General features: G+C 54.4%; 1 protein-coding gene across 1 annotated transcript; it reads right to left on the bottom strand.

Moving 5' to 3' along the window:
* Positions 1 to 4,363: 4,363 nt before the first annotated feature.
* LOC100284475 (ribonucleoside-diphosphate reductase small chain) lies at positions 4,364 to 5,871 on the bottom strand. Its single transcript, NM_001157370.2, has one exon. The coding sequence runs from the start codon at positions 5,498 to 5,500 to the stop codon at positions 4,481 to 4,483; it is 1,020 nt and encodes a 339-aa protein (NP_001150842.2). The 5' UTR covers positions 5,501 to 5,871; the 3' UTR covers positions 4,364 to 4,480.
* Positions 5,872 to 16,936: the final 11,065 nt, after the last annotated feature.

Raw genomic sequence — 16,936 nt, 5'->3', positions numbered from 1 at the left:
CTAGTGTGAGTGTTTGAGTGGGAGGCTCACAAATGTGTTCAATGTGTGCTAGGAATGGCCAAGAGAGCTCTCACGCGAGTTCCACTTCTATTTATAGCCCTCAACACATACATAGTCGTTATGTGCAACTAGCACAGTTTATGTGCACACGTAGACGGTCCGCGTCCTATGGCCAAACGGTCCACCGTACCAGTAACGACTATATCGACCGTTTGAAACCTATCAGAGCTGTCAGAAAAATCAAGGTCAGACAATCCGCCCACCCGGGCCGAACGGTCCGGAACCTGACAAACTTGGATAACGGAGTGCTTGGTCAGTCTTTGTAATTCGAGCGGACGGTCTGCCATTCATGGACGGACAGTCCGCACATGGACCACTTACCGTCCGGCTAAAAACCCCAGACGGCCCGTAGTATAGTCTCAAAAACACACCGTCCCTGTCCAAACTCGATTCTTCTTATGCGAACGGTCCGCCTGCCGGGGCCGGACGGTTCGCCAGAAGGAGGCAGAGACAGACGACTAGCTGACCTCTCTGGCAGAGTCATTGACGGTCCGACCATCTGGCCTGGACAGTCCGTCGTCCTCAGAGAAAGAAAGATTTGCGCTGATTCACAAGAATTTTAATTTTGAAACTCGTAGTGTTGTTAGCCCTCATGCACATGTTACCGTTTATGCTCTACGAGGCACTAAGTTCTACACCATTCAAGTTCATTGACCCATCTTAATAGTACGAATGTCTATCCTATTAATCCAGTCAGTTTCTTCTCTAAACACCTGCTGACCGGCAAAAGCAAAAACCTATGTTTTACCTTTGCCTTCACTTGATCCACAATCAATGGTGATGAGTCCTCAAGAACTTTGTTGTATCTTGTGGTTCATTCCTACAATCATATCACTCAAAGAACTGTTAGTCCATAATCAGTTGTCATTAATTACCAAAACACCACTTAGGGGCCTAGATGATTACAGTCTCCTCAAGGCTTCTCACGAATACGAAGGGGTCCTCAGTCGACGAGATCATGAAGCATTCCTAGGATAAGGCGTGGGTGGCCCCATTCAGTGGGGAACTGGGTTCGCCTCCCGACCTCAATGAGGGAAAGGCGGACAACGGTCCCTGAACAGGACCCAATGCCTTCATGGCCTCGGTAAAAATGAATTGTGGTGAGCATGGTTGTATGTTCCCACCTCCTAGGGGATCGAGGTGGAGGTGGTCGAAGCTTCCAACGATATCAAACAAATCGCTCGTCGTGCGTGTTAGGGCTTTCGGGGCCCTTTTCGTTGCTTCTTGGTTGTCAAGGGCGTCGTCGAGATTCCCAAAGAGAACGGTTGCTTTGGGAGCCCATGCCACACCAACATTGTTTCCAGCCATCTGGAGCTTGGAGAATTTCATCGTGGAACACGTAAGTCCCTTACCTAGCATGCCAACTGTCGATGTTTCGAACCTCGCTCTGATAAGTAAATTTATTGTGCGCGTTTCGAGCTGCGGAGGGTGTGCGCAGTGGGTGCAAGATTTATACTAGTTCGGGAAGAACGTCCCTACTGCCAGTTATCGATGGCTTGCGCTACGGGCACCATTGATGATCAAAACTCGTAGTAAGGGTGACAAGCGGGCAAGAGAGAGAGGAGAGGCTGCCAAGTCTGTTTATCGGGGTGGAAGTGGAGCTTAAAAGCTACAGTTGAGTCCTAGCTAAGTCTTGGCTTGGCGGCGGAGCTCCGGCTTCCTGATCCTCGTCGACGCTCCTCCTCCTCCTCCTCCTGTTCGTTCTTGTGGGTGCATGTCCGAGTGAGCTCGGCTTCGTCTAAGATGTCCGAGAAACGTCCCCTTGCCTGGAGTACAACCTCTCCCTTTTATAGGCCGAGAGAGAGGTCGGTTGTCGGTGGCTTCCTTAGGAAGGAGTCGTAAGGCGAGGGTAAAACCAGCGTTCTACCTGGGGTAAAGCCACACGTACTTTTGGGCCCAGGGTTGCCTTGTTGTCTCGTATTTACCATGGCGGATGGCGCGGGACTACGAGGGCCCCAGGCACCATCATTTTGGCTTTGTCGACCCCTGACCTCTGTAGCCTGGGGCTCGACATGGTTCATCATGTAGCGCCCTGCTGGAGGTCTACGCACGTAGGCCTAGTCCGATAGGTCATGAGTGCACTGTAGGGCGAGAGGTGTGTGGACCATAAATGTGCCGCAGTCTAGGGGCTCATAGTGCTATGCAGCCTAAACGGTTCCGTAGGTCATGAGTGGGAAATAGACCGATGCCCACGCTGTGGCTCGGTGCCAGGCGCGGTTAATGTGGTCGGCTATTTACGGTGGGTTAGTCTAGGGCTGGGAGTGGCATCCACTTGAGTGGTTCCTTATCAGGTTCTGTCACGCCCGACACCGGGCTCGGTGCCACGGGGTTCGACCAGGGATGGGTTCTTTCAGGTTTCATGTATCCACCTCTTCCAACTGACTAACGGGCCCCAGCAACTAGGGGCTCTTTCCTCAGTGTGCTCTCTGACCGGCGGGTCACAGGGACCGGGGATCATTTCCCTCGACAAGAATATTGCTATCCGATCAATGTATCAAGAGTTGGTTCATTTTGCCCTCGGTTAAATGGATTAGCTTTATGTATTTATGGGTAGTCTAGGAAAGACAAATAGCCCTCTATAAATAGGAGGCTAAACCATTTTGCCATCTCTCTAGCTTGTTTCTTTCATTTACATTTGTTAGTCGATCCTTATATGTTTCGAAGGGTAACATCTTTGTATTCAAGATTTTGAGAAAGTGTGGGCATAAATAACCATACCGTGACCTCTCTGTTTTTAACTCATGAGCAAATCTAGATGATTTTGATCATGATTCAATCTTCTCCCTCTACCCTTTTAATTGAATATTTGAGTTGAACTTTGCTTTTCAAGAAAGAGAAGTGTTTTAGGTTGATTTTGTGTTGAGAAATTGTTCTGCGATCGTTGCCACCTATAGTATAGGCTGATTCAATTCATGGATAGGTTTCTAACCGAATTGTGCTATGTGACAAAACCTCAACTCAAGTCTGAGTTTTCTGATGCGGCTCTCATGTTCTGATCTTTTGTTGCTTAAACTTCTGAAACCTCTCACGTTTCTCTACATCTATCTGTGTACAAAGTTTGAGGATGATCGAAGCAACTTTGCTCAAGCAGCAATGGCGTGCCACTGAGCGACACGCGACACTGTCGCACCACGACGCACACTATCGAACTTTTGGCGGCAGTGCCACAGTGATTAGAGATTTTTTTTCTCATTTGATTCTTTCTTGGACTTTCCCGTGTCAAAATTGAGTTCCACTTAAACTGATCGGTTCATAATCTTCGTAACTTGTTTAGCGCATCCAATCACCAATTGGATGAGATGTTCTTGATTTGAATCTTTTTGAAGTCTTTAGGTGTCACGTGGGTTTAGTCTGAGCTTAGGAATTAAACTAAGATTGTCTTGGCACAAAAAATTTATTGGCTCTAATTTATTTCTTATGGTCGCATATTCGATACTTCAATTACTCTACGCTAGTCCTTGAAATAGGTTGGTGCAGAATCAAGAAAAACAAATGTGCAAAGGAGTATTGAGATTTTACAACTAATCTAACTCTTATTATGATTCTTTGAAATTTTATAATTAATCTTTATTGGTGTAGTATTAATATCGGTATATTTTTAAAAATGTTATGTCATTTTAAAAAAATAACTTCTTGAAAAACGATATATATAATTATTTTGGGACGAGGTAGCATATATTTTGCACACAGAAACGAGAAAGGGGGAAAAGAAGCACCGTACTCCGTTGAAGCTAATTTTGTGTCTGGTAGACTGGTAGTGGTATGTGGCCACATAGCTGCCATGCAAACATGAGGCCAAATTTGGTAGCGCGCAAGGGTGACTATCATCGAACTCAGTATCACGTATAAAATTGCGACGGTTACGTTTGGTAACCAAGATACAGCCAAAACCACGTCAATTTCATACGATACTCATGATTTCTTCAGTTTTTGCCGTAAGTTACTGACGAGATCACTCGGTACAAAAGTTTTGGCACCACGCTGAGGGCCGCAAATCGCCACCAAAGTAGGGCCCACGCTGCCCCTAAAACCTTAATTTAGGAGGCCTACTCTAGTCTTTGCCTGCAACCACTCACGCATTCCGCCGAACACCCTGCGCGCACCCGCGGGCCTGGTGCCCATTCGGCTGGTGCGTTTCATCGAACGCCCTGGCTGCGGGCACAGGCTCTTCAACTAAGCATTTCGTCGAACACTGAGCGGGCATGGCCTCGGGCAAGGACTGCTGCCGTTTGTGCAGCCAATGCCTCCAACACCACGGGCGCAGCTTAAGGACACGCACACGCTGGTGTATTGGGAGAACCAGTAACACAGAAAATGAAACAGCATCATTGCATCAAGCGGCTCAGAGTACATGTATCACGCTTACAAACTACAAGCAAATACTAACATTAAACCGACACCATAGATTACGCGTGCCAACTCAGAAGTCCTCGTCGATGCTGAAGACGTGGTCGGCAGCGCCGCCGCCGTTGAGGCTGTTCATGACGGATGCCTTCTGGTAGTCACCCACGCGCTTCTCGAAGAAGTTGGTCTTCCCCATCAGCGAGATGAGCTCCATCCAGTCGAAGGGATTGGTCACGTTGTACATCTTCTTGCACCCGAGCGCCATGAGCAGGCGGTCGGCCACGAATTCAATGTACTGGCTCATGAGATCCCCGTTCATGCCGACGAGCGCGACAGGGAGGGCGTCGCAGACGAACTCGCGCTCGATGTCGACAGCGTCTGCGACGATCTCGCGTACGCGGGCCTCGTCGAGCTTGTTGCGGAGAAGCTCGTAGAGGAGGCAGGCGAAATCACAGTGGAGGCCCTCATCGCGGGAGATGAGCTCGTTGGAGAAGGTGAGGCCCGGCATGAGCCCGCGCTTCTTGAGCCAGAAGATGGCGCAGAAGGACCCCGAGAAGAATATGCCCTCGACGCAGGCGAAGGCAACGATGCGCTCAGCGAAGCGCTCCCCGCCGTCGATCCAGCGCATGGCCCAGTCAGCCTTGCGCCGGACCGCGGGCACGGTGTCGATGGCGCGGAACAGGCGGTCCTTCTCGACGTGGTCGCGGATGTAGGTCTCGAGCAGCAGCGAATACATCTCCGAGTGGATGTTCTCGATGGCGATCTGGAAGCCGTAGAAGGCCCGCGCCTCGGCGACCTGCACGTCGGTCATGAAGCGGGAAGCGAGGTTCTCGAGCACGATGCCGTCGGAGGCAGCGAAGAAGGCGAGCACGTGGGAGATGAAGTGCCGCTCGTCGGGGGACAGCGCCTCGTCCCAGTGCCGGGCGTCGGCAGAGAGGTCAACCTCCTCCGCCGTCCAGAAGGAGGCCACCGCCTTCTTGTAGAACTCCCAGATCTGCGGGAAACGGATCGGGAACATGGAGAAGCGGTCGGAGGACTCCGCCAGCAGCGGCTCCTCCGCGTCGCACGGGGGCAACAGCGTCGGCGCGGCAGGCATCGTCGGAGGATTGTGGGGACGGTTGCTAGTGGGGAATTGGGCGAAAGTTGTGTGATTTAGGGAGGAGAGCAGGGAGGCGGGGGATTTATAGGAATGGTGGGAATTAGAGTGCAGATTTTGAATTGGGACGGAGTTGGCGCAGCCGCGCGGGCTTGCAAGGGAAGGAGGCGCGAGCGCGCGAAGAACGGATAAGGGTGGGCAGAGGGAGAAAACAGGGGGCGCGCCGTGCTATGGAAGATTGGGAAAATTTTCGATTTTGCCGGGGGATTTGAAAATTCAGGGCGGAAATGTTTCGGCGGCGAGCCGAGCGGCGGGAGAGGAAGGACAAGAGAGGTTGAGGCGGCGTTGTTCGTTTGGGGATAGAGAGAGCATTTTCGAATGCCTGACAGGTGGCGGCGAGGGGCGTTTTGGTAAGATGGGCTGGGATGGGAAATTTCGGGAGATGAGTGCTGTTGGCTCGCCGCTTCGTGGACTGCCGAATTTCGTCCATCTTTTACGATCGTGGATCAAATGGGTTTGCAAATAAATGTTGGTCAGGTTTATTAAAATTTAAATTTCGAAAATATGCTTATCTCTTGTTGATATCATAAGTGATCTAGATTAGGGGCAGCCAAAGGTTGAGTGAGGCCCAATATATGAGTGGGGATCTAAATGAAGGTCTAGCGACTTCTGAACCTTTCTAGCTACAATAAATAAAATAAAATATCCACTAAAACAAGAAAATTGTGCCCTCACTCCCCATAACGTAGGTTCGCCTATATCACATATAAGCTAATGCTAGCATGTCCACAATCAACACACCATTTTGAACCAAGCGAAAAGCAGACTTTCAAAACTAATACATAAAATAGTTAACACGACATTACGATATTGGGTCCACCTGCTTCGTTTCTGTGATTGTTGTCGTCGACTGACGTGTAGGTCCCACAAGATTCCTTACATGTGGGCCCGAATTTCTCCATCCCCAGATCCCCATTACTCTCCAGGACCGAGCCCGACTACCCGAGGCCCCGAGAGAGGAGCACTGCGACCGCATCCCATTCTCCTCCCTCCCCGAATCCCAGGACCAGCTGGCTCCCTGTCACGCCCGGATTTAAGGGGTAAAGCCGGGTGCGTCTTATATGTGCGCCAAAAAAATATCACATATAATGACAAAGTGTATAGAGATAAATATCACAAATATCATTATTACATAGCGGAAGTATCTTAAAAAATAAATGAGAACAATAAAGCGAACTAAGTATTATTCCTCGGTGCCATAAAACTGACTGGGAGACGCCACCTAGATGAGCTTGTACTCCTCATCATAGACCTCCTCCTGGACTACCTGCTTTTCACTTGTGTGGGGGTTTATATATCGCAAAGATGAGCTCACAAAAGATCGTAGCTCAACAAGTTGTGGAGAATAATGTGCATGAACTTATTAAAAGTGGGAGCTCATGTGAAGTATAAGGCTGATCAACAAATAAGGGTTAAAGTTGAGCATTGCTTTTAATAAATCGGCCAAGTTTTATTAGCAGTTACTAATTGTCGGAGAGGAAATTTCCGGCCGGGTGGCGGATTGCACCCGCCCTAAATCCTGAAGAGAGGAGGGGCCTAAGCGTTTCACTTGCTACGGAGCTGGTGGATCAACACACGAGAGCACACGTGGGTTTAGAGAGGTTCGGGCCGCCGGAGCGTAATACCCTACTCCACTGTGAGTTGTATTGCTCAAGAGCTTGTATGAGCTTAGCGAGTCTAAGATTGCGTGTGTCTGTAACGTCGCGTGCCTTCCCCTTTATAGTCGAGGGGGGACATGTACAAAGAGACCCTGAGCCCCGACATGCGGGCCCAGAGACATAAGGGTGGAACACCCGGAGCAACTAGTGTTGGTCTCCTTACGCTATCTCCCTGGGCCTTGACATCCATTGCCTGAGTAGAATTGGCGTGATGCCTAAGGTTCCTTGGAATGGACCAAGTTATGATGACTACTGTGTGCATGCATCGGTGCGGGCGTACTGCCCACTGCTTTGATTGGACAGGTATGTTGTCCGCTCTGGTCGACGCTTGCCACCAGAGTGGACGGGGCGCATTAAATGCCGAGTCAGCACTTCGCCTGTGAGCAGGGCGGTCAGGCGGCGCGCGATCTCCGCAATAAATGCAGAGATCGCATGGGCCCGAATCCTTACGTCAGGCCCTGCTCTCTGGCTTTCGTCACGGGCCACAGACACGTGGCAGCATCGGGTTTCCGCCCGGGCAGGGAGAGTAGGCGTGCCTGACAAAATCCCGACAAGTGTCTATGTCGGACCCCTGTACGCTCCCGACTCAAGCCAGGATATTCCTCGTCCCGAGATCTCGTTGTGGACGGTCCGGACCTCACCTAGAGGGGTCCAGGTTCCATCTTAGGGGAACACTGAGATCCCAATTAGGTGTGTTGGGGTCCGGCGTTCCCTCACGGGGGTCCGGATCCTGGTGGCCCCGGAGATTGCCCCCGTGGGGGGGTGAGGCGTAGTTTACCGTGCCTCCTTACTATAGTAAGTGGTACCCCTGTTCTAGGGTACCGACAGTGGCCCCAGGGCCCTCCTCATGGGAGGCTACGACCCTGTAGGTGGGGCCAAAGCCTGGCTGACGTGCCATTTCTGGGCACTTGCTGACGTGCTGGTGAAGTCCGGGAAGGCCAAGGACCATCTTGGAGTGTATTATTTCTAGACAAGGGCGGATTCAGCCCGCTCCTATATCTCTTCCCTCAGCGGCGCGAGGTGGGAAAACTGGTGGGCCGAATGGGTGATCGCCAGTACCGAGGCTAGCGACCGCCTCGTGCTTCCAAGTGAGGGGTCGAGGCTCGAGAAGAAGCAATGGAGAGCTAAGCCACCGTTGGTGCCGGAATTTGAGCCTGTGTTAGGCAGGATCGAATCTCTGGCGTCTGGTGGTCTGACGTCGATGCACGTGGTCGGCGACTTCTTGCAGCACCGGATCGCGCCGCTGCAGGCGAGGGCACGCTTGAGTTGTTGGTTTTCTGGCACGAACGACCCCAGCCGGGTCCAACGCGGCCCAGGCACCGACCTATCTTGGGAGGAGCTAGAACTCTTGGTGAAGGGGATCACTGGTGAGTCCTTCGTTGTTGAGTCCTTGATCCTTCCCGAAGGCATTCCCCCGCTTTGCGACGATCCAGGGTTGAGGACAGCGATCTTGGATTCGCTGCTGACCCTTGACGAAAGCGGCGTAGTGGTTCGCCAGGCTGGCGGCCGGGACCCCCATCGCGGGATTCAGATCCCCGACATACCGAGCGGAGGCTCTCGGCCCGCTGATGCTGACTCTAGATTTCACCCAGCAGCTCTCAGTCCCTCGGGCAAGGGCAAGGGAGCTGCGAGCAGTTCCTCCGCCCCTGGTGGTTCCGGGAGGTCGGAGGGAGAGAGGCGGCATCGACTGCGTCGTGCCGACGGATCTTTCGTTGGGGACCCGCCCCTTGATTCGGACCTCTCCCAGAAGCGCCAGAAAACAGCTGGTAGGGTCGGGGAGGCTGGCTCCCCGGCTCAGGGCTCACAGGGGCGTGTCAGCCCTCCGCCAGTACAATCATTGGTCCGTCGCCGCCACCACCATCATCTGGCCTGCCACCACCATAGGGGCAGCAGCATCGACAACGAGAACAGCAACAGAGCCAGCGGACGTCTCGCTTCCAAGGTCGTTGGAAGGTCCAGGGTCCCAAGTAAGTGTACCCCTTCTCCTTACCTCATCTGTCTAGTTACCGCGTTGATGAGTATTAACTCGTCCTTTGCCTGTCAGGGCTTCTTCTCCTTCTGCCTCCAAGGCTGCCCCCACTGGTGAGTCTGGCTTCCAGCAGCAGGCGTCTGCCGATCTTGATGCCAGCAACCTGCCTTCGACTACTGCTGTTGAGGCGGCGCCATCGGGCCCCTAGGTTCCTGCTGGTACTGTCGAGGCAGCGTCGTCGGGTCCCCGGGATCCCGCCAGGGGTCCGGTAGTAGTGCCACCGGGCCCCCAGGTTCCGGTTGGCACTGCCGAGGCAGTGCCGTCGGTCCCCCAGGCACCCGCCGGAAGTCCAGAATCAGCGCCGTCAGGCCCCCAGGTTTCGGCTGGTACTGCCGAGGCAGTACCGCCGGCCCCCCATGCACCAGTCGGGCGCGCCAGCAGTTGTAGCACCACCAACGGTTACGGCAGACCCAACGGCGGCGGCAACGTCGAGTATGCCTTCGGCGACGGTGGAACCCACGGGGAGCGTGCCCGATTCCATCCCGTCGCCCGTTCTGGAGGGGCCAGAGGTCATTCTTAGGCGGCGGCGTGGTGCCAGTCCAGAAATAGCGCCGCCTCCCCTCCCTCGGGTGTTGTCCCGCGTTCACCAAGCTCTCCGGGAGACTGAAGCGGCGATCCTTCGGGAGTGGGAGGCACTCAAGACTGAGCGCCAGCGTCTTGGCGATTGGAGCACCCAGTTGGAGCAACGTACGAAGGTCGTGTCCTGCCAATTTGCTTCGGAGCGGTCCGAGCTTGAGCGGGGGCGTGAGGACCTCAGGGAGGACCTAGAGAAGGTGATCGAGCGGGAGCGGGAGGCTGCTCGTGAGGAGAGGAGGCTGCTCAAGAAGAAAGAGCACTTGGACCAACGGGAGGTGGTCGTCACTGAATATCATGAGAAGTTGAAAGCCTACAATGCGATGCTTGAGGAGCAACGGGATAAGCAGACCGCTACTGAGGCGGCACTGCAAAAGCTGCAGCAGAAGCTTGGCGACAAGGCTGGCAAAATCTCTCTTGCCGAGGAAAACCTCAGGGCGAAGGGTGTCTCCCTGGAGGAGCGGGCGTCGTATCTCATCCGACAGGAGAAGGAGCTCGCCTGGAGGGAGGAGATGTGGGAAAGGCGAGATAAGCTGCTGGCCGAGCATGAGCGTGAGGCGGAGGAGAGGGAGAAGAAACTGGAGGAGCGGGTCTGCTGGTTCCAGGTGGCGCAGGCCGCGCATGTAGCCCAGATGGCGCAGGTGGCTCCGGTTTCCCAGGCGACAGAGACGATGAAGAAGACGCTAGAGGATCTCCGGGCGGAGCAACGCATCGGGGTCCAGCATATCACCGCATGGGCCGACGAGGCAAGTTCGGCTCTGGTGCCGCTGGGGGTGAGCCCGATCCCAGTGTTGAAGCGGCCGGTGTCCATTTCCGACGCGCTCCCAATGTTGGATTCCGCTGCTGACCGCCTTTGACGCTTGGATCAGATCCTTGGCGCCTGCTTGAGGCTGAGGGCAGCAGGCTCTGCTGGGCGGTGATAGAATACATCCTTACGTGCTTCCGAAGCCACAACCCGGCCATCTCCTTGGGGCCAGTGATCGCCGGTCCGGTGGCCGATAATGAAGACGCCGCTCGGGGGAGTGTGCAGGACGCTGTAGATGTGGTGGCCCAGCGCTTCCAGCGAGATCCTACTGATGAGTAGTTGGATCTATGGAGAGAAAACAAGGGTTCCGCTGGCAGCGGCTTATCACTTATCTGTATGCTACTTTTGGTTCAGTAAGATACATTTAAGTATGTCTTGCCAAGCAACATTATAATTTATCTGTATGCTACTTCCCTTTTGTTGTGTGTTGTTGTTGTCTGTTTCTTCCCTGATACTTGGCCCCTCTAGGATGTAGTCTCGACTTGTCGAGGTTGGATGCCAGTAAACTCAAGGAGTCGGTGACCTGGACCTGCACACAGCGTAAGATTGACCTGCAGGGCCTGTGCTGGGGGCCGATCCGTGTGTCTAGACCCCCTGGGTCATGGATTCCCTTTGGAGCAGGACCTCGGGTTTTGAGACCAACAGGGTTCATAGTATCGGATACTAAGACAACCGCCACGGGGTGGTGGGACGCGTTGGCTTAGGGTACCTAAGCCAGGCCGCCACACGGTTCCTCATGGGTGATTGCCCGTTCCCTTGGATTGGCCCCCAGGCTATATGGTCTGGCCATTTAATCTGGATGCACTATACCAGCTTTGGAGGGATTCCGCGTGGGTGGGTTAGACAAAAAATGATGGTTGCCACATTAGACATAATAAGACCACCGTAAAGTAAAACTGGGGGGGTGAAATTTCTCTTCATAGCTCCATGAGCGTAGACCAACAGGCCGGTTTAGTAAGGACGGGCCTTACCGTGCTGGCTACATATGTACGCTACCTAGCTAAGAAGGGAACTGCAGCCCCCAGCTTTCCTTTTATGGGAAGAACTTACGGAGGTGTTCTATGTTCCATGGGTTGGGCAGGGACTCTCCTTCGGTTGTGGCGAGGCGGACACACCCGAGTCGGCATACTTCTGTCACCTTGAAGGGCCCTTCCCAGCTGGGGGAAAGTTTATGGAGCCCTTCTCGGTTCAGTACTCGCCTTAGCACCAGGTCCCTGACCCTAAGCTCCCTATTATGCACGAACCGTTGGTGGTAGCGCCTGAGCGCTTGGTTGTACCGTGCATTTCAATGGCCGCTCACCACCTGCGCTCGTCGACGAGGTCCATGTCTTCACACCGCAGTTGTCCCTGCATAGATTCCTCAAAGGCCTAGACCCGAGGGGAACCCATGATGATTTCTAGGGGAAGACAGGCTTCGGCCCCGTAAACTAGGAAGAACGTGGTCTCCCCGGTGGCTCGGCTAGGTGTCGTCCGGTTTCCCCATAGGACGGAGGGGAGTTCACTGACCCAATTTGCACCATGCTTCTTCAAGCAGTCGTAGGTACGCGTTTTGAGTCCCCTGAGGATCTCTGCATTTGCCCTCTCTGCCTGGCCATTGCTTCTGGGGTGGGCCACGGATGCAAAGCAGAGCTGGGTGCCAATGCCCTCGCAGTATTCCTGGAAGATCTGACTTGTAAACTAGGTTTCGTTGTCTGTAATGATACGGTTTGGGACCCAAAATCTACAGATGATGGACTTGAGGAAGGCGACAGCGGCACCTTGGGTGATGTTGACCACAAGGGTGGCTTCTGGCCACTTGGTGAACTTGTCGATGGCGACGAAGAGGTACTGGTACCCGCCAACAGCCCTGGGAAATGGTCCCAGGATATCCACCCCCCATACGGCGAATGGCCAAGAGGGTGGAATCATTTGTAGTGCCTGAGCTGGTGTGTGTATTTGTTTTGCGTGGAATTGACATGCCTTGCAAGACTTTACCATCTCAACTGCATCCTGGAGAGCGGTTGGCCAGTAGAAGCCATGCCGGAAGGCCTTGCTGACCAGTGTGCGGGATGATGAATGACTTCCGCATTCTCCTCCATGGATCTCCGTGAGCAACTCATGGCCCTCCTCCTGGGTAATGCATCGCATGTGAATACCGTTGGCACCGCGACGATAGAGATCCCCTTCTACCGCGTAACGCTTAGCCAACCGCACTATGCGTTCTGCGGACGCATGGTCTTCAGGAAGGATATTTTCCTTCAAGTAGTCCCGGATCTCAGAGATCCATGCATCGGGTCCACTCTGAGATATTGGCTGCGGCGCTAAGGGTCTGTCAGGTCCCCCTGTAGTGCACACAGTCTTTGGTGGGTACTGGGACGCTACCAGGACCGCTAGCTTCGAGGTGCTAGTCTCGCCCCCTTCGCCCGGTTCGGTAGGCTGGGCAGTGGGTCTCAACAGCCGTCTTTCGAAGACGCCCTCGGGCATAGGTGCCCAAGTTGATGCCCTCACTGAGAGGTCATCTGCCACTGAGTTGTCGGCCCGAGGAACATGTTGCAGTTCCAGGGCCGTGAAGTCTTTCTCCAGCTTTCTTACGTGAAGAAGGTAAGCTACGAGCCTGGGCTCATTGCAGCTACACTCTCCGCGGACCTACTTGATGATTTGCTGGGAATCTCCCTTTACTAGGAGTTGGTGGATCCCCAAGGATAGGGCCACTGATAAGCCGAAGATCAGCGCCTCGTATTCTGCCATATTGTTGGTGGCCTTAAACTCAAGGTGCACCATATACTTCACTTGATCTCCGCTTGGATCGGTGAGGATCACTCCGGCCCCGCCAACGTATTGGCGAGCGGATCCGTCGAAGTAGAGCGTCCAGCGGGGCTCGGTGAAGGGTAGTCCCCCGGGTTCCATAGGTATGGGGCCCGAATCAGGGTCCAGACTCTTGGGGATGCTTGCGGGGGGCGTCCATTCCACGATGAAGTCAGCCAAGACCTGACTCTTGATGGCGTGGTGTGGTCGGAAATCCAGCCGGAACTCAGCGAGTTCTGCAGCCCACTTGGCGATGTTGCCTGTGGCGTTGGAGTTGTGGAGGATGGTCCTTAATGGGAAGGAGGTCACCACCACAATCCTGTGCGCTTAGAAATAATGGCGCAACTTCCTGGACGCCATAAGCACAACATAGAGGAGTTTATGCGTCTCGGGGTACCTAGTTTTCGCCTCATGAAGGACCTTACTGACGTAGTAGACTGGCCTTTGAATGGTTCGGCCCCCGGCCGCTGGTCCCGAGCCTCCAGGTTCCTGGCTTTCTGATGCTGGTCTCTCGATGGCCAGTACCATGCTCACTGCTTCTGTGGCCGCTGCGATGTACAAATACAGCGGCTCCCTTGGCTCCGGAGCTACCAATATTGGTAGGGACACCAGGTGCTGCTTCAGCTCTTGGAAGGCTTGCTCCGCCTCTTTGGTCCAAGAGAAAGGCCCGGCCTTCCGTAGCAGCTTAAAGAAGGGCAACGCTCTCTCAGCCAACCTCGAGATGAAGCGGCTAAGGGCGGCTAGTGACCCCATGAGTTTCTAGACGTCCTTGACTCGAGTGGGGGGCCTCATCGCTTCGATCACCCTGATCTTCTCTGGGTTTGCTTCAATGCCTCGGTATGAAACCAGGAATCCAAGCAGCTTCCCTGCGGAAATGCCAAAAACACATATGTCCGAGTTCAGCTTCGTGCGGGTTGCTCGCAGCTTGTCGAAGACCAGGGTTAAGTCTTCCTCTAGGGTTGCCCTCCTCTTGGTCTTGACTACGATGTCGTCGACGTAGACCTCTACTTTGTCCCTGATCAGGTCCCCGAAGGTCTTACTCATCGCCCGCACAAATGTCGGCAGGGCGTTTTTCAGACCATACGACATTACAACATAACAGTACAATCCATCCACTGTTACAAAAGCCGTATGCTTCCTATCTTCCCTGGACATCTGGATTTGATGGAAACTAGAGTATGCGTCTAGGAACGACAACAGATCGCATCCCGAGGTAGAATCCACGATTTGGTCTATACGTGGTTGTGGATATGGGTCTTTAGGACAGGCCTTATTCAGGCTGGTGTAGTCGATACACATCCGAAGTTTTCCATTTGCTTTGGGGACGATGACTGGGTTGGCCAGCCATATCGGGTGATGTACCTCTTCGATGAAGCCAGTGTCTAGTAGCTTTCGGACATCCTCTCGGATGAAGTCCTGTCGCTCAACAGACTGTCTGCGAGGCTTCTGGCTTATTGGCCTGGCGTCGGGGTTAATCTTCAGGCAGTGCTTGATCACCTCCCTGGGGATCCCAGGCATCTGCGACGGTTCCCATGCGAACACATCGGCATTTGCCTAGAGGAAAGCGACGAGCGCGAGTTCCTATTTCTCACCCAGATCACCCGCAATGCGAGTGGTCTGGGCAGAATCTACAGCAAGCCGGATGGCTTTGATGGGGACACCCTCCATTCCGGACGGTTGTACCTTTGGCGCCTTGAGGGGTGCCTTAGTGTCGGAGTTTGAGGGGTTCCTCCCTCCGTCCTCTGGGCGAGCAGTTTCTGCCACTAGGGCGTGCAGCCTCTCTATGGCTGCAAGTGTTGCAGCACGGTCACCTTGGACATTGAGGACTCCAGCCGGGGATGGCATTTTGAGGACCAAATACCCGTAATGGGTGATGGCCATGAACCGGTACAGGGCCGGTCTGCCAATGATGGCGTTGAAGGGGAGGTTGACTTCCGCAACATCAAAGACGACGTTCTCTGTGCGGAAGTTTTCCTCAGTTTCGAATGTAATCGGGAGTGCAATGCTCCCAAAGGGATACACCAGCTGTGGGCCCACCCCAGAGAATGGGCGCGAGGGTCCCAATCGGGACTCCGGGATTTGCAGCTGCTTGAACGCAGCATGGCTGATGACGTTGAGGCCTGCCCTGCCGTCAATCAACACATGGTGCAGTCGCATGTTGGCGATGACAGGGGCGGTGATGAGTGGCAGTATGCCGGCCCCTGCCATGTTATTAGGGCAGTCGGGCGCCCCGAAGGAGATGATGGTGCTTCTCCATCGTTGGTTGGGAGCAGCCTTTGGGACCCGTGGAGTTACCGACAGGACCTCACAGCGCAGGGACTTGACGTTCCTGCGGGAGGTAAGTTCCCAGCTTCCGTCGTACATGACGTACAATTTCTTGCGGCGGTCGCTATCATCTCCGGAGTCGGAATCTCCAGCGAAGACGTCCTTGAGGTCCCCCTCAGGTGACTGATACCCGAGTTCTTGACCCCCCGCAGCCACCTCATCGTTGTCGGCCCTCTCCTTGTCAGGCCGATGACGGGGCGGGGTGCCACCCTGGATGGCTGCTTGCGCCGCTCACTAACGCGCTTTGCGAGCCTAATGATCTCGTGGCATTCCGAGGCGCCATGGTGAGCATTGGGATGCACGGGGCACAAGCTGTTGTTGCTCCCCTGTGGCCGGGGTCGCTTATTGCGTTCGCCCCGCCCCCTAGCCGTGGCTGCGACAGTCGGAGCGGCAACCTATAGCCTCTCATAGCCGCGGTTCTTCTTCTTTTTGTCGTCCCGGGAGACGACATCCGACCGGGCAACTCCGGTCTGCGGAACCGAGTGCCATGCACGGCCTTCGGCAGCTCTGGCGCATTTGTCGGCCAGAGCAAAGAGTGTGGGGACAATCTCCACATCGTGCATGGCCAACTTTTCTAGCATCTTCTCATTACGTACTCCCTGTCGGAAGGCCGTGATGATGGATGCATTGGAAATACGAGGTATAGTACCTCGCACCTTGGTGAAGCAGGAGATGAACGTCCAAAGAGTCTCCCCGGGCTCTTGCCTCACTGCATGGAGGTGGGCCTCCACGCCGTGCTGCTGGTAAGCACTGGTGAAGTTCGCAATGAACCACGCGCAGAGCTCTTCCCAGGAGCAGATTAATCCCGGGGCGAGGTTCATGAGCCATGTCCGGGCAGGCCCAGACAAGGCCACATGAAAATATGTTGCCATTACAGCGGTGTCTCCACCTGCTGCTATGATGGCAGTGACGTACACCTGTAGGAACTCCGACGGGTTTGACGTACCATCATATTTTTCTGGCAGTTGCGGCTGAAACTTGGGTGGCCATGACGTCGTGCGAAGATGGTCTGCGAGGGCGGCGCAGCCCACGCCGGCCAAGGGGACACCCGTTTGGGACCGGGCGCTCACTGGTGTCTACGGTGCCTCCGCGGTGAAATCTCGGCCGAGATTGCGACCCTCAATGTTCTGATGGCGCTCACGTGCCCTTTCCAAAGAGACCCGGGCGACTTCTCCCGTACGCCTACGGTTGAGCTCCGCCCG

This window comes from Zea mays, chromosome 9 (genome assembly GCF_902167145.1).
Source record: "Zea mays cultivar B73 chromosome 9, Zm-B73-REFERENCE-NAM-5.0, whole genome shotgun sequence".
NCBI classification, from domain to species: Eukaryota; Viridiplantae; Streptophyta; class Magnoliopsida; order Poales; family Poaceae; genus Zea; species Zea mays.
Note: the sequence above shows the minus strand (reverse complement) of the source record. Positions and strands in the feature narration are given on the sequence as shown.

What these genes read in the sequence shown, in the direction of transcription:
- LOC100284475 (NM_001157370.2), bottom strand. Translation starts at nt 5,500, where the DNA reads ATGCCTGCCGCGCCGACGCTGTTGCCCCCGTGCGACGCGGAGGAGCCG.